This window comes from Bos taurus, chromosome 29 (assembly GCF_002263795.3).
Source record: "Bos taurus isolate L1 Dominette 01449 registration number 42190680 breed Hereford chromosome 29, ARS-UCD2.0, whole genome shotgun sequence".
Taxonomy (NCBI): Eukaryota; Metazoa; Chordata; class Mammalia; order Artiodactyla; family Bovidae; genus Bos; species Bos taurus.
In genome coordinates, this window is record NC_037356.1 from 18,097,115 (window position 1) to 18,118,090 (window position 20,976).

The 20,976-nt window shown below is 38.4% G+C and overlaps 1 protein-coding gene and 1 pseudogene across 1 annotated transcript in view; one reads left to right on the plus strand and one right to left on the minus strand.

Annotated features, from left to right (window-relative positions):
* INTS4 (integrator complex subunit 4) overlaps positions 1–20,976 on the plus strand; it is a 108,254-nt gene that overhangs the window by 55,921 nt on the left and 31,357 nt on the right. The window contains exons 11-15 of the mRNA NM_001110065.2: positions 5,885–6,090; positions 9,064–9,206; positions 13,052–13,167; positions 16,981–17,114; positions 18,313–18,470. Of these exons, the coding sequence (NP_001103535.2) occupies positions 5,885–6,090; positions 9,064–9,206; positions 13,052–13,167; positions 16,981–17,114; positions 18,313–18,470 (757 nt within the window). The remainder of the gene's footprint in view (positions 1–5,884; positions 6,091–9,063; positions 9,207–13,051; positions 13,168–16,980; positions 17,115–18,312; positions 18,471–20,976) is intronic.
* Positions 14,367–15,808, minus strand: LOC782521 (proteasome activator complex subunit 1-like; annotated as a pseudogene).

A 20,976-nucleotide genomic window follows, 5' to 3' on the forward strand; every position in this document is an offset into this window, starting at 1 on the left:
TTCTTTTTAATGACTGAGTAATACTCCATTGTGTATATGTACCACAGCTTTCTTATCCATTCATCTGCTGATGGACATCTGGGTTGCTTCCATGTCCTGGCTATTATAAACAGTGCTGCGATGAACATTGGGGTACACGTGTCTCTTTCCCTTCTGGTTTCCTCAGTGTGTATGCCCAGCAGTGGAATTGCTGGGTCATAAAGCAGTTCTATTTCCAGTTTTTTAAGGAAATTTCCACACTGTTCTCCATAGTAGCTGTACTAGTTTGCATTCCCACTAACAGTGTAAGAGGGTTCCCTTTTCTCCACACCCTCTCCAGCATTTATTGCTTGTAGACTTTTGGATCGCAGCCATTCTGACTGGCATGAAATGGTACCTCATTGTGGTTTTGATTTGCATTTCTCTGATCATGAGTGATGTTGAGCGTCTTTTCATGTGTTTGTTAGCCATTTGTATGTCTTCTTTGGAGAAATGTCTATTTAGTTTTTTGGCCCATTTTTGATTGGGTCGTTTATTTTTCTGGAATTGAGCTGCAGGAGTTGCTTGTATATTTTTGAGATTAGTTGTTTGTCAGTTGCTGCATTTACTATTATTTTCTCCCATTCTGAAGGCTGTCTTTTTTCCTTGCTTATAGTTTCCTTTGTTGTGCAGAAGCTTTTAATTTTAATTAGGTCCCATTTATTTATTTTTGCTTTTATTTCCAACATTCTGGGAGGTGGGTCATAGAGGATCCTGCTGAGATTTATGTTGGAGAGTGTTTTGCCTATGTTCTCTAGGAGTTTTATAGTTTCTGGTCTTATGTTTAGATCTTTAATCCATTTTGAGTTTATTTTTGTGTATGGTGTTAGAAAGTTTTCTAGTTTCATTCCATTTCATTTTTGAAAGATATTTCCCTGGGAATCCAATTCTAGATTAATAGTGGTTTATTTATTTATTTATTTTGTCCTTTAAAGATCTTGTTCCACAGTTTTTCAGTTCTGTTGAGAAGTCTGCTGTCTTTTTCTTTTTTTTTTTTACTTATTTATATTTTTGACTATTGGAGCTTCAGTGCTGTGCACAGGCTTTTCTCTAGCTGTGGTGAGCAGGCTCTACTCTCTAGTTGTGGTGCACAGGCTCCTGTTACAGTGGCTTCTCTTGTTTTGAAGCATGGACTCTAGGCACATGGGCTCATTAATTGCAGCTTGAGGGCTTAGTTGTTCCAGAGCATGTAGGTTTTTCCTGGACCAAGGATCGAACCACTGTTCCCTGCATTACAAGGTGCACTCTTAACCACTTGACTACCAGGGAAGCCCTGCTGTAATTTAAAATTTCTGTTTTTCTGTATGTAATGTATCTTTTTTTACTGTCTGCTTTTAAGGCTTTCTCTTTATTACTGGTTTTAAATGATTTAATTATCATATGCCTTGGTAAAATTTTCTTCATATTTCATATGCTTGGAGTTTGTTGAGCTTCTTGGATTTATGGGTTTGTTCAGTTCAGTTCAGTTCAGTCACTCAGCCATGTCCGACTCTTTGCAACCCTATGAATCGCAGCACGCCAGGCCTCCCTGTCCATCACCAACTCCCGGAGTTCACTCAGACTCAGGTCCATCAAGTCAGTGATGCCAGCCAGCCATCTCATCCTCAGTCGTCCCCTTCTCTTCCTGCCCTAATCCTTCCCAGCATCAACAGTCTTTTCCAATGAGTCAACACTTCTCATGAGGTGGCCAAAGTACTGGAGTTTCAGCTTTAGCATCATTCCTTCCAAAGAACACCCAGGGCTGATCTCCTTCAGAATGGACTGGTTGGATCCCCTTGCAGTCCAAGGGACTCTCAAGAGTCTTCTCCAACACCACAGTTCAAAAGCATCAATTCTTCGGCACTCAGCTTTCTTCACAGTCCAACTCTCACATCCATGCATGACCACTGGAAAAACCATAGCCTTGACTAGACAGACCTTTGTTGGCAAAGTAATGTCTCTGCTTTTGAATATGCTATGTAGGTTAGTCATAACTTTCCTTCCAAGGAGTAAGTGTCTTTTAATTTCATGGCTCAGTCACCATCTGCAGTGATTTTGGAGTCCCCAAAAAATAAAGTCTGACACTGTTTTCACCGTTTCCCATACAAACTATGGGTTTGTAGTTTTTATCAAATTTGAAAAATCTTTGGTTGTTATTTCTTTAAATATTTTTCTGAACCCATGCTCCTTTGGGATCTCCCAGTTACATATATATTAGGCTACTGAGTTTGTCCTGCAACTCACAGGTGGTCTGTTCTTTTTTTTCACTTTTTAGTCTTTTTTCTCTTTGTTTCATTTTGAATAATGTGTGTTTTGTCTTATCTAATCTTTTCTTCCATGATGTCTAATCTGATGTTGATTCCATCTAGTATATTTTTCACCTCAGACATTTTAATTGTCATCCCTAGGAGTTTGATTAGAATTTAAGTTTCTTTTCTTTAGTGTCTTCTATGTCACTACTTAATATGTTTAATCTTTCTTGTAGCTTTGTCAACAGAGAATGTATTTACAGTAACTGTTCTAATGTCATTGTCTTCTAGCTCTATTACTTTTGTGATTGCTGGTTTTGATTGGTTGAGTTTTCTCTTCATTATGGATTATATTTTCCTGCTTCTATCCATGCCTGGTAATTTGTGATTGGATGCCAGACACCATGAATTTTACTTTATTGAGTGCTAAGCATTGTTATATTCCTGTAAGTATTCTTGAGCTTTGTTCTAGAATGCATTTAGCTCAGGTTTTATTTTTAAGCTTTTTTAGGTGGACTGGAGTAGCACTAAGTCTCAGGGTCATTTTTCTCCACTAGTAAAACAACCCTTCTGAAAAAACTTGTTGACCATGTGTGAGTTTAGGAGACGGTTTCCTCAAATCGTCGAGTGGTTCTTTCTCAGGCCTTGGGTAGTTTCTTCACAGATCAGAAATTGACTGAAGACTTAGGAGGACCCTCTGCAGGTCTCCCAAGCTTTCTCTGTCTGTGCACTTCTTTCCTTTCTGTACTTTGCCCTCTAACTCTAATCACAGCTCTGTCTTCTGAACTCAGGGAGACCTACAACCTGGAAACTCTCCAGACAGTAAACTGATAGAGTCATAGAGCTCGCCTCATTTATTTCCTGTCTCTCAGAGATCACTCCCTTTTACTGCCTGATATATGGTGTGTTGAATACTTTTGTTTCATATATTTTGTCTCTGTTTTTAGTTGTTGTTTCAGAAAGGATTAATCTGGCTTTGTTACTCCATTTTAACCAGTAATAGAAGCCCTTGCAAAGCTCTTAGCATTTCCACAGTGTGATGCTGTCCATCTCACATATATCACAGATAGTGCTTTGAGTTGAGTGACTCCAACATCCTATTTTCAGTCAGGCTAACATACCTAAGGAGATAATGTTGATTGTCCAAATTTTACAGTAAAATTGTGTCAGAGGATTAGAACTAAGGTCTTTAAAATGCCTACAAAAATGATAACCTTAGAACAGAATTTCTTAGAAGGACAAGAAAATTACTTTGGAAAGACAGTTCTTCTGTTAGTAGATAGAAGAATTGGGTTACCCTATTCAGTTTGCTATAAGGCTTTCTATATACGTGGAAATTAAAGCTGCCTCTGCTTTTTTTCCCCATGAACTTGATATATGAATGAAAAATTTAAATAGTGTTAGATAGTAAGGAATTCCAGTTATTAAAACCCAGTTTATCCTAAGACAGGTAACTAGAATCTATTTTGTTTCTACTAGCAGTTTTGCTTTGTTTAGTTTCTACAAATGAATTTAATCACAGTTAATGTTTATGTGGTTTATTTCTACAGTTTTTAGTTTGTCACTAAGGTCTAATTAAAGGAACTTAACTTTGGAAAGTGAGTAGATCATAACCAGCATCAGGTACGGCAGCTCTCTAATCATATTTACAGAATTCTGGATCAGTCAGGGTCTTAGGGATACATTTGCTAGGTGAATTCGTTGGCTGTAGCCGCTATGTATCCATAGTATCACACAGTTCCAGTCCTCTTGTTGCATGTTCTCCCTCCTTCCTGGGCCTTTACATGTGCTTCCTCTGTGTAGAAAGGCCCTTTTTCTTTCTTCTGGCCCAGCCATTCCATCTGGTGTTATTTTAGGGGTCACTTTGCAGAATGCTGCCTGTGATCCTGCTCAGTAGGCTGTGTGCCTCTTCTGCATTTTCTTAATAGGACCTGTGCTTTTCCGTTGTACCGTTCATCACTGTGTGATGCAGTAGACTATTCTAGTCTATAGTGGCTAGGAGATGGTATATCTTTAGTATGAAGCACAAAGCTGGTAAGTAACAAAACTAGAACCTCATTACACATGTTAAGATACCAGAGGATCAATTTTTTTTTTTCTCTCGAGCAAGCTAGTTCCTTTTCTCTGCCCTGGATCCTCAAGGAGACTGTTACGTATTTTCGACATTCCAAAAAGTCCAGTAGGAAATGTTACTTTAGCTACCTGTAGCTGAGCTGTGCATGGCAAAGTAGAAAGCCAAGTGTCTTTGCTCCTGCTTGGAATTGTATCAGGTCAGGTCATACTGATTACCTCATGTTGATCAGAAGTTTCTCTGTGATTCCCTTGATACACTTGCAGGACTTACATATGAGTCAGTGCTACATAACCGATAAAGCCCTTGGAAGCAGGGTCAGCATTTAAAATATTTGGGTCCGTCTCTGTCTTGTTTTATAATTATTAGCAATTTCATGTTTAAATTATATTATTGTGATGCGGAGCAAATCCTTCCCTTCTGATGAAAAGGAGGAATTAATAAGTACCAAGAAAAATCTGAGTCATCATCTCTCTTTAATATAGTAATTCTGTTTCTAAGTGTCTGTAAAACCTTTCTTATACAAAAAAACTGGACTATATTTGAGAGTTTAACCACAGTTGAAGGCTTTTTTGAAACTGTACATTTTATTGTAGAACTCAGTGGGAACCATTGGAATGAAACAGGCATCTGTGGAAGTCTTGTGAGCATGGACTGTAACTTACTCATCTCTCATCTGTATATCCCAACACTCAGCACAGGGCCTGGCATATAGTGCGTATTCAGGATGCATTGTCAGTGAATGAATACAGGGCTTCCTGGACTCAGTGGCCTCACTGTTACATGTTCTGAGCACATAAAGAGATAGGGGAGATGCCTCGGTTTTCAAGGTGCTTACAAGGTCTGTACCTATATCATAGTTAATATTTATTGAGCCTTTAACACATTCCAGACAGTGTGCTATGTGCTTTCCCCACACTATGTCCTTTACTCCTCCTAACTGCTCTGTAAGAAATGAGTATTCTCTTGAAGTGCTGTCAAGTGAAGTTACTTATTCAAGATCACCGTCCAAGTTAGTGGATGGATTACTTTTTGCAATTCACTGTGAGACCTCTGTCATTCCAGAGCCAGTACCCTTAACCACTACATGAGACTAGTCTATAATTAGCAGACCAGAGTACTAGTCTTATCTCTGCTCTCACTTTGAGGCAAGTTTATCCACTTTGCTGAGTCTTATCTCTAGATTGAGAATAATGATACTTGACCCTATTTTAATCTTAATAATGCTGTTTGAAAAGTGCTTTTTAGAAAAGTACTGTGGTTGGAATACTGAGATAATAAGACAACTGAGTTTTCAAGAAATTTAAGTTAATGGAGATAGACATGTGACTTGATCACATGTCTGTGGATTTAAGATCTGAACCTCAGTTCTTGTGTTACCAGCATCCTTGTTTGTAGGTCCATGTGAAGGCAGTAGCAGAATCTACAGGCTTGGAGGAGATCTCCCAGAGAAAGTTTGCAGAGTGAGAGGAGTAAAGGGGGAAACACAAGCCTGAATGAGGAGTCCTTGCATTTTATCCATGGGTCTTAACTTGATGTGCAGTTTTGTTTGTTCCCTTCTCTCTAGAAGTCCGCATTGCTGCTGTGGAGGCGCTCTGCATGCTGGCCCAGTCTTCCCCCTCTTTTGCTGAGAAGTGCCTTGATTTCCTGGTTGACATGTTTAATGATGAAATTGAGGAAGTACGTCTACAGTCCATACATACCATGAGAAAAATCTCTAACAATATCACCCTTCGAGAGGATCAGCTTGACACTGTCCTGGCCGTGTTAGAGGTGAGTGATCACAGTTTGTTATGCATTTCTTCATCACTACCTACTGAGTGCTGCTTTTCTTTTCTTTTTTTTGCCAGACATTGGTGATAAAATAGTGAAGAGGTAGCACAATTCTGCTTTCTGATCACACAGCTCCTTCATGATGGAGGAGACTGACTGTTAAACAGGATTATTTGAATAAAGCTTAGTATTGCTATGATCAGGAAAGGATGGGATGCCCTGGGAATACAGAGTATCTAATCTGAGTTAGCCGAGGTAAGGTTGGGGAGATAGGGAAGAAAGAAGGAATGCTGTAGTGGATACTTGAAGGAGTAGGACTTAATGGGGCATTTTCTTTCTTTTTTTTTTAATGAAAGTATAGTTGACTTGCTATATTAGAAAAATTAGAAGGAGAAATTATATTAGATTCATGTATATAAAGAATTTTCTTGGGAAGGAGTGGCGCTGATGGTAGTGGGGTGGAAGGGTACCAGGCAGAGGTACCTTAAGGATCCAGAGGTAAAAGTGGATATGATATATTCAAGGAATTGGGAAGAGCCAAATAAATACATAAAATTAAAAAAAAAAAAAATCAGTTAGGACCCATCCAGTCATTCTGGTTAAAATGAATAAATAAAATTAAAAAGGAGTAGTTGCTGATATATGTAACAACATGGATACATTATGCTAAATGAAAGTACCCAGGCAGGAGAAGCAGCATGCTCTATGATTTCATTTATATGACATTTGGGAAAAACAAAAGTGTAACAGAAAATGCATCGTTGATCGCTAGAAACTGGGGTGAGGGGTAGACTCCAAAGGGACACAAGGAAAGTGAGTGATGCAGGTGTTGTATATCGTGATTGTGATGGTGGTTGCATAACTATATGGATTTGTTAAACTATGGAAGTGTGCACTAAACAGGATGAATTTTATAGAATATAACACATGTCAATAAACCTGACTTAAAAAAAAACGCTTTGGAGATCCTATTTCCTGCTACAAGTAACCAAAATGCAGAAGAGAAATGGCTGATTCCAGGTGTGGTGCAGGAAACATAACAAGATAACCTTGTACCGCCTTGTCATACAGAAAGCAGATATTAGCTTTCAAACACCTCTAGGCTTTTATCAAAAGACCCAGGAGATGACTTAAATAGTCTCTCACTGGCCAAAGGTGAAACATCTCATTAAGATTACAAGGGCAAATATAATGAAACCCATGATTTTGTAATAATTAAGTAAAACACTTCATTAGTCACATTGGAAGATGCTTAGTAATCAACTCATTATTTTGAAAACTGGTAAATTAAGGAATCAAGCATTTATCCTTCCTTTTCCTATACAAATGGAACTTCAAGACAACCAGCTAGGTGATAAAGGGAAGTTTCTCTTGTACAAGTATTCCAGTTAATAAATCAAGAATGATAGAATTTACATATCATTGTTTTACAACTTTAATGAATTACTAGATCTAGGCAGTGATCATCAGTGGTTAGTAATATCACAAAGGAGAAATATATAGTTGCTTCGAGAAGTACATGGTGCCACCTGTGAAGTGGTCTTATTAAAAAATTGAACCTGATTCTGATCAAGCCTGTAAATCAAACTACCATCTTGAAATATACAGGGAAGAAATTGCAAGGGGTAAAAAAAGTGAGATGTAAAGAGATTTTACATATTAAAAGATACTTAAGGGGCATATTACCCAACTGCAATGGGTGGACATTCTTGGAGCCTGATTAGAACAAGTAAAAACCTTTTTGAGTAGGGGAAATTTGATTATGGGGTGGATATTTGATATTAAGGAATTATTAAAATTTTAGGCATTGTATTGGTTTTATGGATTTTTTTTTTTTAAATAAAGACTCATTTTTAAAAATAAGTATTATGGAAATATTTACCAACAGAATGCTATGATTTCTCTGACTGGATTCAAAATAATTTGGGAGGGGAGGGTTAAGGTATAGATGAAGCATGATTGGCTGTGAGTTAATTGTTGAGACTGGGGGGTTTCTTGTCTCTACTTATTTATACATGCTTCAAATTGTCTATGTTAAAAAGTTTTAAAGAACTGGCAAAACTGCTTTGGAGATATCAATAAGAGTAAAACTGATACGTGTCCGTTTACGTTAGCATTAAGAAGTTGTTGGTGAACTCTTCTAATCATTTTAGTGAGGCTGAGCAGAAGGTATTGGGGAGGGAAGAGGCCACTTTCTGACATCACCTGCTGTACCTCTTTTTTTGTTTATCTGCCCTAGCCACGTTGCTATTTTTTCAACATGCTTTTGCCTTTCAAACATAGGCTTTATGTTTGCTGTTCCCTTTGATTGTGCCATGTAAAATAACCCTCCAGTCCTAGCACTCTTAACCTTCTTTATAGTTTCTCATATCTTATTTATTTAGGGTGTGCTTGGTCTTTGTTGCTGTGCATGGGCTTTCTCTAGTTGCAGTGAGCAGGGGCTGCTCTCTAGCTGTGGTGCTTGGGCTACCCGTTGCCGTGGCTTCTCTTATTGCAGAGCACCGACTCCAGGACATGCAGGCTTCAGGAGTTGTAATGCACTGGCTTAGTTACCCTGAGATATGTGGAATCTTCCCAGACTAGAGATGGAACCCGTGTCCCTTAAACACTGGATCACTAGGGCAGTCCTTTAGCTGTTTATTTTTGTCTTTTCACTGGAAGGAAGCTCTTGAGAGCAGGGATTTGATTTTATTTATGGCTGTATCCCTAACACTTGGTATATAGTAGGTACTGATAAATGTTGATTGCTTAATAAGTATTCTGTAAATATAGAGTGTACAAATGAGTGAATGAACAAATGAATGAATTCTTCAAATATTTCAAAGTTTACCTCCTCTGTGAAGTCTTTTCAACTACTAGCCCCTCCCCTTTGAGAGGGGCTCTTTGCCTAATCCTCCCACTTTAACTTGTACAGTCCTCCATAAATAGCTAATCCATAGTGATTGCTTTTATTATTACTTTTGTTTTTTTAAGGATTCATCTAGAGATATTAGAGAGGCTCTTCATGAACTCCTATGCTGTACTAATGTTTCAACCAAAGAAGGGATTCATCTTGCACTGGTGGAGCTGCTAAAAAATTTAACCAAGTACCCTACTGATAGGGACTCCATATGGAAGTAAGGATTTTTTTTTCTCATTTGCTTGCTGGGTCTGATAATGTGTTAAATATACAGTGTTGACATTATTCAGTGGATTATCATGGATTGAGATATGGCCTTCAGTTTTGTCTTCACTGTAGAAACCTGATTCAACTTAGCCATACCTGCAAGAATCTGGTTCCTAAACTGACTATCATGTCTTAGGTTATTCATTTGTCCATCTGTCCACCTAGCAAATAAAATGTGCCTGCCATGTGCTTACTATGTGCCAAGCCCTATGGTAACTTTTGGAGGTACAGAGATGAGTCTGTAGATTCCCTTTTCCTCGTATATGATGTTAGTCACTCCTTTGTGTATTTCCATCACTGTAAAGATTAGAGGGAGGGTAAGTACTTGATCTTCAGGTAGAAAATCACGATTCCCCTGATTACCTCTAGTTTAGAGTCAGGCTTAACACTGTTCGTTTGAAGAGCTACTTGCATACATTTACTATAAACTGTGCTTTGTTGTACTCTACATATTTCAACAAACTTATGTGATGAGACCACTCGAAATATATGATTTATTTAAAAAAATTATTACCAAAACTAGAAAAACTGTGGGACAAATCAGGTCAAATCAAGATATACTAAAGGTTAAAAATACCAGGAAATCTTGCTCTATTATCTGGTTTTCTGTTTTGCCATTTCTTTATGTTTTTTCAGCTCAATTCATTGTGTGTTTCTTGATTGCCTTCAGGGAACACTCAGTCATTTGGGATGTGGGGCTACAGTGTCCCCTGAGGCATTGTAGTGAGTGAAAGGGCTGAGAGAGGTCAGAAAACTAGTGAATTAAGTTCTTTCCACACAGAAGGAAATCAAGACTGGGGAAAAGTGTACTTTCCTAACAGTATCAAGTGTTTTGAATGTGATGCCTTTCATACCCCATACTCCTCTCAGTTTGTCCATGGGGTTTGTTTTCTCTCTTTTGCTGATCTTACTTTCCAGTCCTTGGTGAAGTCTCATCTCCTTTGTGAAACTTTGGTCATGGTGATCTCTTCTACCTTTGACAAGTAGAAAGCAAATGGTATCAACTATCATTTAATAGTTCATTACCTTGTAATGTTAGTCATCTTTGCCTCAGTTAGATTACAAACTCAGTGAGAGCATTAAATTAAGTTCTATGTTTCTTTTTAATTCAGCACACCTTCTACACTAGAAATTTATTAAAAATAAGAAAACTGCCTAAATACCAGCACATATATAGTTTTTTATGCCTTATAAAGGGCATTCATGTAGTCATAGTAGTTAACTAATAGCCAGTTAATAATAGCTAAACTAATAGTTAATTGAGTTCTTCTTATATAATGGCAGACACCTTGCTAAGTACTTTTCATTCATTATTTTGTTTAATCCTTTTATCCCATTTGTAGGTAAGAAATATGTCTGTTCAAGGCCACATAGTTATTAAGTTTCCTGTTTCAGATCAGGTCTCTTCCGATTTTAGAATTTTACCTAGGAAATCAGTTAGAATGCTTTTGTCTATAAGTAACAGAAAATCTGATTAAAAGAGGCTTACTCACTGTCTAGTGTTTTTGTTTAACAAAAAAGTCAGAGAGTTGACTTCAGGATTGGTCATTTAACAGCTTAACATGAGAAATACTCTGGTTGATTTTTTTTGCAATTCTCTTGACTTTCTTCTCATAGTTGCAACATGGCTGTCTCATAAGACAGGATCTTAAGACAGAAAGAAAAGGACATTCCCTCTATGCATTTTTTTTCTCTCTCTCTTCTTAAAAAAATTTATTGAAGTATAGTTGCTTTACAATGTTGTGTTACTTTCTAGTAGATAGCAAAGTATATTTGTGTGTAATTTTTCATATTCTTTTCCATTATGGTTTACCACAGGATATTGAATATAGTTGCCTGTGCTATACAGTTAGAACTTTGTTTATCCATCCTATATATAATAGTTTCTGTTTGCTAGTGAAAGTGGAAGAGGAGAGTGAAAAAGTTGGCTTAAAGCTCAACATTCAGAAAACTAAGATCATGGCATCTGGTCCCATCACTTCATGGGAAATAGATGGGGAAACAGTGGAAACAGTGTCTGACTTTATTTTGGGGGGCTCCAAAATCACTGCAGATGGTGATTGCAGCCATGAAATTAAAAGACGCTTACTCCTTGGAAGGAAAGTTATGACTGACCTAGATAGCATATTCAAAAGCAGAGACGTTACTTTGCCAACAAAGGTCCGTCTAGTCAAGGCTATGGTTTTTCCTGTGGTCATGTATGGATATGAGAGTTGGACTGTGAAGAAGCTGAGTGCTGAAGAATTGATGCTTTTGAACTGTGGTGTTGGAGAAGACTCTTGAGAGTCCCTTGGACTGCAAGGAGATCCAACCAGTCCATTCTGAAGGAGATCAGCCCTGGGTGTTCTTTGGAAGGAATGATGCTAAAGCTGAAATTCTAGTACTTTGGCCACCTCATGCGGAGAGTTGACTCATTGGAAAAGACTGATGCTGGGAGGGATTGGGGGCAGGAGGAGAAGGGGATGACAGAGGATGAGATGGCTGGATGGCATCACTGACTCCATGGATGTGAATTTGAGTGAACTCCAGGAGTTGATGATGGACAGAGAGGCCTGATGTACTGTGATTCATGTGGTTGCAAAGAGTTGGACACAACTGAGCGACTGAACTGAACTGAATCTCAAACTTCCAATCCTTTCCTCCCCCACCCATTTCCCTGTTTGACAACTACAAATCTGTTCTCTATATCTGTAATCTGTTTCTGTTTCATAGATATGTTCATTTGCATGCAATTTTTTTTTTCCATTTGGTTAGGAAAACATTCCTGAGAAATTCCCCAGCAGACTTGATCTCCTGTTCCATTGACCAGAACTAGGTTACTTGACTACTTGCAAACTAGTCACTGTAAAATGGGATTGGGATTGCCATGATGTTGTGGTTGTTCAGACACTAAGTAGGGTCCGACTCTGCGACCCCATGAACGGCAGCATACCAGGCTTCTCTGTCCTTCACTATCTCCCAGAGTTTACTCAAATTCTTGTCCATTTGAGTCGGTGGTACTATCTAACCATCTCATCCTCTGCCTCCCCCTTCTCCTTTTACCTCCAGTCTTTCCCAACATCAGGGTCTTTTCCAGGGAGTCATCTCTTCCCATCAGGTGGCCAAAGTATTGGAGCTTCAACATCAGTCCTTCCAGTGAATATTCAGGGTTATTTCCTTTAGGATTGACTAGTTTGATCTCCTTGAAGTCCAGGGAACTCTCAAGAGTCTTCTCCAGCACCACAATTCAAATGCATCAATTCTTTGGCTCTCAGTCTTCTTTATGGTCCAACTCTCACATCTGTACACGACAGCCAAAAAAACCATAGCTTTGACTATATGGGCCATTGTCAGCAAAGTGATGTCTAGATTTGTCATGCCTTTACTTCCAAGGAGCAAGCATCTTTTTATTTCTTAGCTATAATCACCATCCTCAGTCATTTTTCCCTGATGAGTTAAGACCAGTTATGGTTGAGCCCTAGGGCTGAGCCTACCTTCATTGAATATTTTACTACTTACCTGATGCCTGAGTAAAATCAGGGTCTCTTGGCAGTGAAGTTGGGGGAAATGGTTATTAGTTAAATAACTTTGAGAAGTATCTGCTGTATCAGCTCTTTTACCTCCATAATAACCAAGTTCTTAGATGAATTAACTGAGTTCCAGAATAATTGAATGACTTACCAGAAGTCACAGAAGTCACAAAAGTAGATGGTTGAGAATTTGTAATTCTGACTCATGTTTTCTAATTCCAATTCCTGGTGCTTTTTAAAGCATTTATTAACTTACTAAAGAGGGCTCTCATTCTGTTTGTTTCAGATGCTTGAAGTTTCTGGGAAGTCGGCACCCAACCCTGGTGCTTCCCTTGGTGCCTGAGCTGCTGAGCACCCACCCGTTTTTTGACACAGCTGAACCAGACATGGATGATCCAGCTTGTATCCTCTGCTGACTTAGCAGGAAATTTTGGCCTCTTTTTCTGCAGTGTAGCTTTGGTGGTCTGAGGGTTTTGGATTTTGTTTTCTCTTTCTCGTTTCTTTTAGTTAAAAGTATATGTTGAGGAAACCTAGTGATAATTATTTTCCTCAGCTTTTGTTTCTGTATTCACAGTAATTCACCTTTGCCATTGAATACTACTACTAATTTTTTAGCCATTTATTGAATACCTAGTATATTCCACATACTGTTTAAATACTTCATATATTTTATCACTGATCTTCCAAACAACCCTGGAAGGAGGTATTATTCCCTGCTTACAGATGAGGAAACTGAGATCCCTAGAGGTTAAATAACGCTTACGCAGCAAATCTGGCATGCAGAGCCAGGCATATTTGGTTTTAAAGGCTGTGGGCTTTTCCCTTTCTTATTCCATGTTTCTTTTGATCTGCAGCCTGAAGGAGAGGATGGGCTGAACTAGGGTACATGAATTCTGTGGCTCTAATACAAGCTTAAGGGTGTTGTGATAGCTTTGGGCAGCATGGCATGTAGTCTGATTGTTTTCTACTAATGGGAATATATTTACATCAATGCATCCGTATTCTTCCACGCTTCTTTTTGCTTTATAGCACACCTTTGGTGGGGTTTAAGGAGGTATTTATTGAGAGACGTGAATCAGCCAAATAACCGGCTGTTGGGGATGACCATTGTTTTCTCTTAATTCTTTTTTTTGTTGTTGTTAGTTTCAAACATTTTTTACTTATTTATTTTTTTTATTTCTTTTTTTAAATTTTATTTAATTTTTAAACTTTACATAATTGTATTAGTTTTGCCAAATATCAAAATGAATCCACCACAAGTATACATGTGTTCCCCATCCTGAAGTTTTCATAGGGCATTTGGACAATTTTTTAAAAGATCTGTGTAATTGATGTGCTAACAAATGCCTGACTCTGTGTTTACCTCTAAGAAAGGTATATCCCTGACCTGACCTCTACAGGTGCAGTACTATGGCTATTTGAAATTCAGCTCATCTGAGATAGACTTGTGGGCTAGGTGTTACTACAAATTATGCAGGACATATTAAAATGCCTGGAAATCTGAAGCCCCCTTCACATTAAAAAAAACAAAAAGCTAAACATTTTTGAAAGTATAATGTTAGTATGTTTGTCTTCGAATAATAGATTGCCTCAAATGTAGCTTAAATATTAATTACAGGTTTGTTTATTTTTTTTTCTCTCAATGTAAAAGAAGTCAGGAGGTAAGCAGTCTGCTCCTGATATAGTAGCTCCACATTTCTTCTTCTCCTTCTTTTTTTTTTTTCAATTTTTGGCCATTCTAAGAGTCATGTGGGATCTTAGTTCCTAAACTAGGGATTAAACCCATGCCCCCTGCATTGGGAGCTCAGAGTTTTAACCCACTGGACCACCGGGGAAGTCCTATCTTGTATTTTTAATTTCTGATTTTCTCTCTGTTGCAAAATTAATACACATAGAAAAAATTTTAAAGTGGAAAAAAAAATTTCATGTCTAATAGCCAGAGTCTTACTAGCTAAAGTAATTGTTAATATTTTGGTGTGTTTCCTTCTCCCTTTTTATTTATTTATTTTTTGGCAATGGTATGACTATATTTATTGTGCCTGGGAAGCAAGGTGAGGAAGCAACCTCAACATGCAGAAGGTGGGGAAAGTATGGAGTCCCCTGTAAAAGTCAGGAGGTCTCTGCTGGACCCATCACAGAATGAGGGGAAGCTCTCAATAGATCATTCCCTTCATTTCTTCCCTGGGATTTTGGGCTTTTGGGCTTTCGAAATTCTTCAGGATGATGATGTATAATACAGTATAAGCATTGCGGATCTCCATGACCATCAGCCAGATATCCTGTCTGATGGTACTCTGCCTCTTCCAGCTCCTGCACCAGTTGTCGATAAGACCCACGTGGGGCTGCTTAGCTGCTTTGGTCATGGTATCACCGTACTCAGAGAAGTACTTGGGAGATTTGTGTGTGAAAGCCTTCCAGTTTGGTGTGAAGGGCTGTTATCAGTTCAAATACCTTCTGGACAGCCACTCCAAAATTGTTCCCATCCTGAATCTGAAGTATCTGCAGCTGCAACCAGGTGGTGACCAGGTTGAGCTTCTCAGTGACATCCTTGATCTCAGGCTGCACATGCTGCAGGAGGACCCCAGTCTTCTCATTGCAGCTCACTGGGCTACATCGTGGAGGACCTTTGTCTTCATCTTCCCCTGTCTTCTTTTCATCCTTGTCTTCCTTCTCTTGCTGATTTTTTCCCCTCCTCCTTTTCTTTCTCTTTGATTGATCAAGACTGGGATGCCTACCAGGGCCTTCAGATTGGCTTCATTGAGAGCTAGCTCCTTTAAAAATGCATCCCCCACAAAAAAAACATCCAACTCAGAAATCTTCTTGGGGAAATAGCTCCAGAGCAGGTTCTCTGTCTTACTACACAGGTCTTCATGGAACACCTGCACCTTGGCTTGGGCTTCAGGCAGGACCCCCAGGACCCTGAGCGTGGCCATGGCTGGGGTGGGGGCCTAGCGCTGCATACGGATGGAGAAGTGGGTATGGGAAAGTGAAAGCAGTGGTTACTCCCCACGTGGCCTTCCTGGGTAGTGGGAGTGGAGGTCCTAGAGGAGGCCGGGACAGACCAGAGAGAGGTGGGGAGGCAGCCCCTCTGCAACCAGGTGGTGACCAGGTTGAGCTTAGACCCCTAGAGCCCAAGAGGCGCCTTCCTGCTTCCCCACCTCCCCTTCTCCCTTTTTAAGAGCTTGGGTTTTGGATTTTGCTGTTATTTTTTTTTTAACATTTTATTTCATCAAACAACATTTGATGATAGATAGCTGCTATCATATCCCCTATACATTTTGGAGCCTAATTTTTTCAGTTATAATAAAATGCTTCTGATACAATATTAAACTAATAAATATAATTTTTAATGATTGTGTAATACTTCATCAAGTAGATTAAACAAGTTGTATAATTGTTCTTCTGGTTTGGGACATTTAGGTTGTTTCTGATTATTTGCTATTATTTAAATGATTGTCTATTTGATTTTGAGATGAGGAATTGCTCAGCATTCATAAGATTCTTAGGGTGGTGGTTTAGTTGCTAATTTGTGTCCACCATGGACTGTAGCCCACCAGGCTCCTCTGTCCATGGGATTTCCCAGGCAAGAATACTGGAATGAGTTGCCATTTCTTTATACAGGGGATCTTCCTGACCCAGGGCTCGAACTCGAGTCTCTTGCACTCAGGTGGGTCTCCTGCATTGCAGGCAGATTTTTTACCGACTGAGCCACCAAGGAAGCCTATAATCTTGTATCAAGTTATTATTCAAAGAGGTTGTGCCAGTATATACTTTAGTAGGCATTGTACCCAAGTTTTTATTTGTTAGTATTCTCATCAACAGACATAATTTAAAACAACCTTTCTTGGAGAAGGAAATGGCAACCCACTCCAGTATTCTTGCCTGGAAAAGTCCATGGACAGGGGAGGCTGGCGGGCTGCAGTCCATGGGGTTACACGACTGAGCATGTGTGCATGAGGGTGCAGGGAGATGGGTTGGTAGCAATAAACTGGTAGAACTAAAAATAAATAAATAGAACAACCTTTCTTTGGTAATTGGAGGGATAATTGGGGAAATTTGGTGTGAGGTTTATATAGCTCTTTGAATCTGCATTTGTTTGTTAGAAAAATTGTAGTCATTTAGCAGGAATCTGAGGGCTTAGAAGTACAGGCACAAAATTCTGGCCAGGCTCAACCTTTAATACCTCCAAGTTCCCTTAACGCACCTGTTTTTCAGACATTGCAGTTTTGGTTCTTATTTTCAATGCTGCTAAAACGTGTCCAACGATGCCTGCATTGTTCTCAGATCACACCTTCAGGCACTATGCCTACCTTCGAGACAGTCTTTCTCATCTTGTTCCTGCCTTGAGAGTATGTTGAAAACATCTTTTGTCCGTGTTTTTGCTTGTTTGATTTTTAGTCCTTTGTGGTAAATAGCAGAAAGCAGACTGTATATTTTCTGAAAATTCATTAATTCTCTGTAACTCTTATTTTGTACTCCTGCTTCTGAATCCTTTACCTTTTAAGAACATTCATTTTTTGAATGTACCTGGGTTATTGACTATGTTATATTAGGCAAGAAGAAGCCTGGAATATTTCTTATTTTATTTATTTATTTTTAAATTTTTTGGCCACGTCATACAGTATGTGGGATCTTAGACCCCTGACCAGAGATGGAACCCACACCCCCTGCTTGGGAAGCATGGAATCTTAACCACTGAACTGCCAGGGAAGTTTCTGAAACAGCATATTTTAAATCAAGGATTAGATCCTGTTACATTTTAATAATTATATATAGATATGATTCTCAATAAGTTTATTTTTTAATAATAAAATGTTATTTTAAAAACTGAAGAGATATAGAAAGAAAACATTTTTGATGAATCATACTGATAATATACTGATCACCATACTGATGATAATAGCAAACACTGAGTGCTTTGTGCGAGCACTTTGTTAAGCTCTTTATTTGAATTTACTCATCCCTACTTAAATAACTCTAAATGACTTAATTTAGAATAATATATGTACATAGTTAGAAAATTTAAACTAAAAACTATAAACTTCTCATCCCTTTCTTGAAAGGTAACCACTTTTAGCAGTAAGAACAAGAATTATAATTCTTAATTATCATAATATAAAACATTTTGATAGCATGCTATAAAATTTTTTTAATACAAAAATTTACTTGGAATAAATCATCAGTCTTTTATGAAGTGAATAATCAATAAAGGTTAAAAATAAATGTGGCATTTTTAGTCTCCTTTCTGTGGTTAGCCCATTTATTTCAGTTAACGATAGAAAATAACATTATACCATTCTCTTTTCTTTTTCTCCTTGCAGCTTATAGCTTGCAGCTTGCAGCTTGTGGCGTGGCTGCATTTCATTTTTTCTCTCTTTCCCTTTCTCCCACTTAAGCTGAGGAAGGAGAAAAAGATTATTTACAGAGTTACCTAGCTCTTTTTTCCTTTTCTTTGTTTGACTCACATTTTTTCCCCTGGTTTCTTTGTTTTACCAAAAGTTGAGCCACAGAGTTTGATGGTGCTGTAACCCCACTGTGTTTGCTTAGTTACCAGGTAGAAAGCTAGTGTCATCAGGTCTTTCTCCCAATATCACACCTCATGAGGATCCTTCCCATCAGTTCCTGCAGCAGAGCCTTGAAAGGGTATACAGTCTTCAGCACCTTGACCCTCAGGGAACCCAGGAGCTGCTAGAGTTTACCATCAGGTGAGGTGACTGATCATCCTTTTCCTTTGACCGAGTTAATGTCGTTATGCTTGGCTTGACCCTTATGATTTCTAATGTTGGTTATAGGTTGATTTTTCTGACTCTGTTGACATGATTTATGATGTTTTTATTTTGAATTAGATTGTGGTTTAAGCATATTACAAAGAAAAGGTTTGTGTTCATGACTAGATTGATGATTAGTACTAAACTAGAAACGGTTAGCAAAGAAGCTGTTTTCAGCTTTTCTTTTATATATATGTATATATTTATATATATATATATTTGTTTGGGTAACAGAAAATGCAACTAATAGTGGTTTAAACAAGAGGAAAAGTTAATTCTTTCTCACAGGCAGACAGCTGAGGTGGCTGATAACCTAGACTCATTCTTTCTTGTTTCTCCATCTTCAGCATCAAGTGGCCTTTGCCTGAAGATCCAAACTTTAACTGTCTCCTTTATAATCCAACCTCGAGAAAATAGGAAAGAGTAGAAGGGCATCATTTCTACAAGCACACCCTTTAAAGACATTTCCCACAAAGTTGCATATTCTAATGTTCCTTGTGTCTCATTGAGTGGAACTTAAGTCACATAGCTATATCTAGCTGTGAGGGGCTAGGCAAGGTAGTTTTTGTTTCAAGTGACCAGTGCTTAGTTAGCGCATGGTGACTCTGTTACTGAGGAAGAAGGGAAGGATATTGATAACAATCAGCAGACTGTCAGGCTCTGTTGAAATGTCCTGAATGATCTGAAAAGAAATGAATCCCGTTTGCCTTTAGAAAAGGCAGTATCTGTCTGCCTCTGTAAATATGGTTTGGTTGAGACACAGCATTTAGCAGCTGCTTTCCTGCTGCAGTGGTCCAGCTGAGTAGTTACCATGGAGACACTATGGATGGCAAAGCCTAAAGTATTTACTATCTGATCCTTTATGGAAAAAGTTTGCTGACCCTGAAGTGCTGCCTCAATCACATTTTCTTTCTCATCTGCTCCCTCACTAAGGTGATTAAATTTAGAGGCTGCTACTGAAGTTGTTGGCACTGAGCCTAGGAAAATAAGCTCTACTTCCGACTCAACCGCGCCTAAATAAACATTTAAGTTTTATCCTTGACACTTTACTAACCAGTTGGCATTAAGAAAGTACAGAATGAAACCAAAAAAAGAAAAAGAAAGTACAGAATGCATGAAAGTTAGCTAGTTTGGTCATTAGCTGCAATGCTGGCTTTTTTTTTTTAAGCTAATGAAACTTTATTAAACAATATTTGGAAAAAACCAAAGGGGAAAAAAAGATAAATCTCCAAATCACCCATATACAACAGAAACACAAAGATGCTATACACTATTCCTTTCAGATCCACCCTGGCCCTCCACTAGGTAGACCACTGGTGTTTGACTTCAGTAAACACCTTGGTTCAGTCACCGTCATGATCTCGGTTTTATGAAGTGATAGTGCTCCTGGGCTTTGGGCTGGTCAGATGACCGTTCGACTGCTGTGGTCCGTCCTGAGCACTGTGTTTCTCATTAAGTGCATTCTTGAGAAAGGTGGCCAGCATGGTGAAAAATTTGGAAAGGAAAGCAGATGGTACAGTAGTTAACTGATCACCTACTATGTTTTACAAACATTATTGCAGTTAGATGTTGTGAACCATTTCACAAAGAAGTAGAAATTTGAGGAAATGAAGCAGTTTGTTAGGAAGTAGAACTGAGATTTAAATCTAGCTTTGTTTGACTCTCAAACTGATGCTGTCTGATATGCAGCAGTGAAAGGGATTCTTATATCTGTGAAGAATAGATCAAATGACCCCTGGGGTTCTGCAGAATTTACATTTTCTATAGTTGTTGAAAAGTGAACTTAGTCCAGATTTCATACAGAAGTTTCTCTGATTAAGACTGTGGCCATTTACTTGTTAGTACTAGTATCAAACAAACAAAATTCACTGTCATACACATTGTCCTTCATTGTAATCTAAGCAGGCATGTCACCCAACTAAGATTTCACCTCACTGCTATAGTTCAGTGATGGTCCTGGGGGATGAATTTTTGGTTTGTTTTTAGAACTTGACATAACTACTTAGTGTTCACTACTGTATTTTGGGTGCTTTATAGGAGCTGAGTAAGTATTTGTTGAAAACTTTAGTTATGATGGCTTAACCAGGAAGGAAAACTTCTAAGATTTTTATAGATGGCATTTTCTTCTGCTTATACCTCATCTTCAGTCTCATGGATTTGATCCTTTGTAAGGCTCTGCTATCCTTGATTATAACAAGAACTATTTTCTATTAAGTGTCCACTATGTATGCACCCTTCTAAGTGTATTATGTACATTGTTTCATTGAATTTGAAAACAATCATATGAGAATTATCCAACTTTTACAATGAGTGAGGGAGCCTGGGTTCATTAATTAGTTATATGGTTTTTCAGCACCCATCGTATGTCAAGCATTGTGCTGGGAAAAAGGGACACAGTCATAACAAGACACAGTCCCTGTTACAGGGGATCTTACAGCCTGGT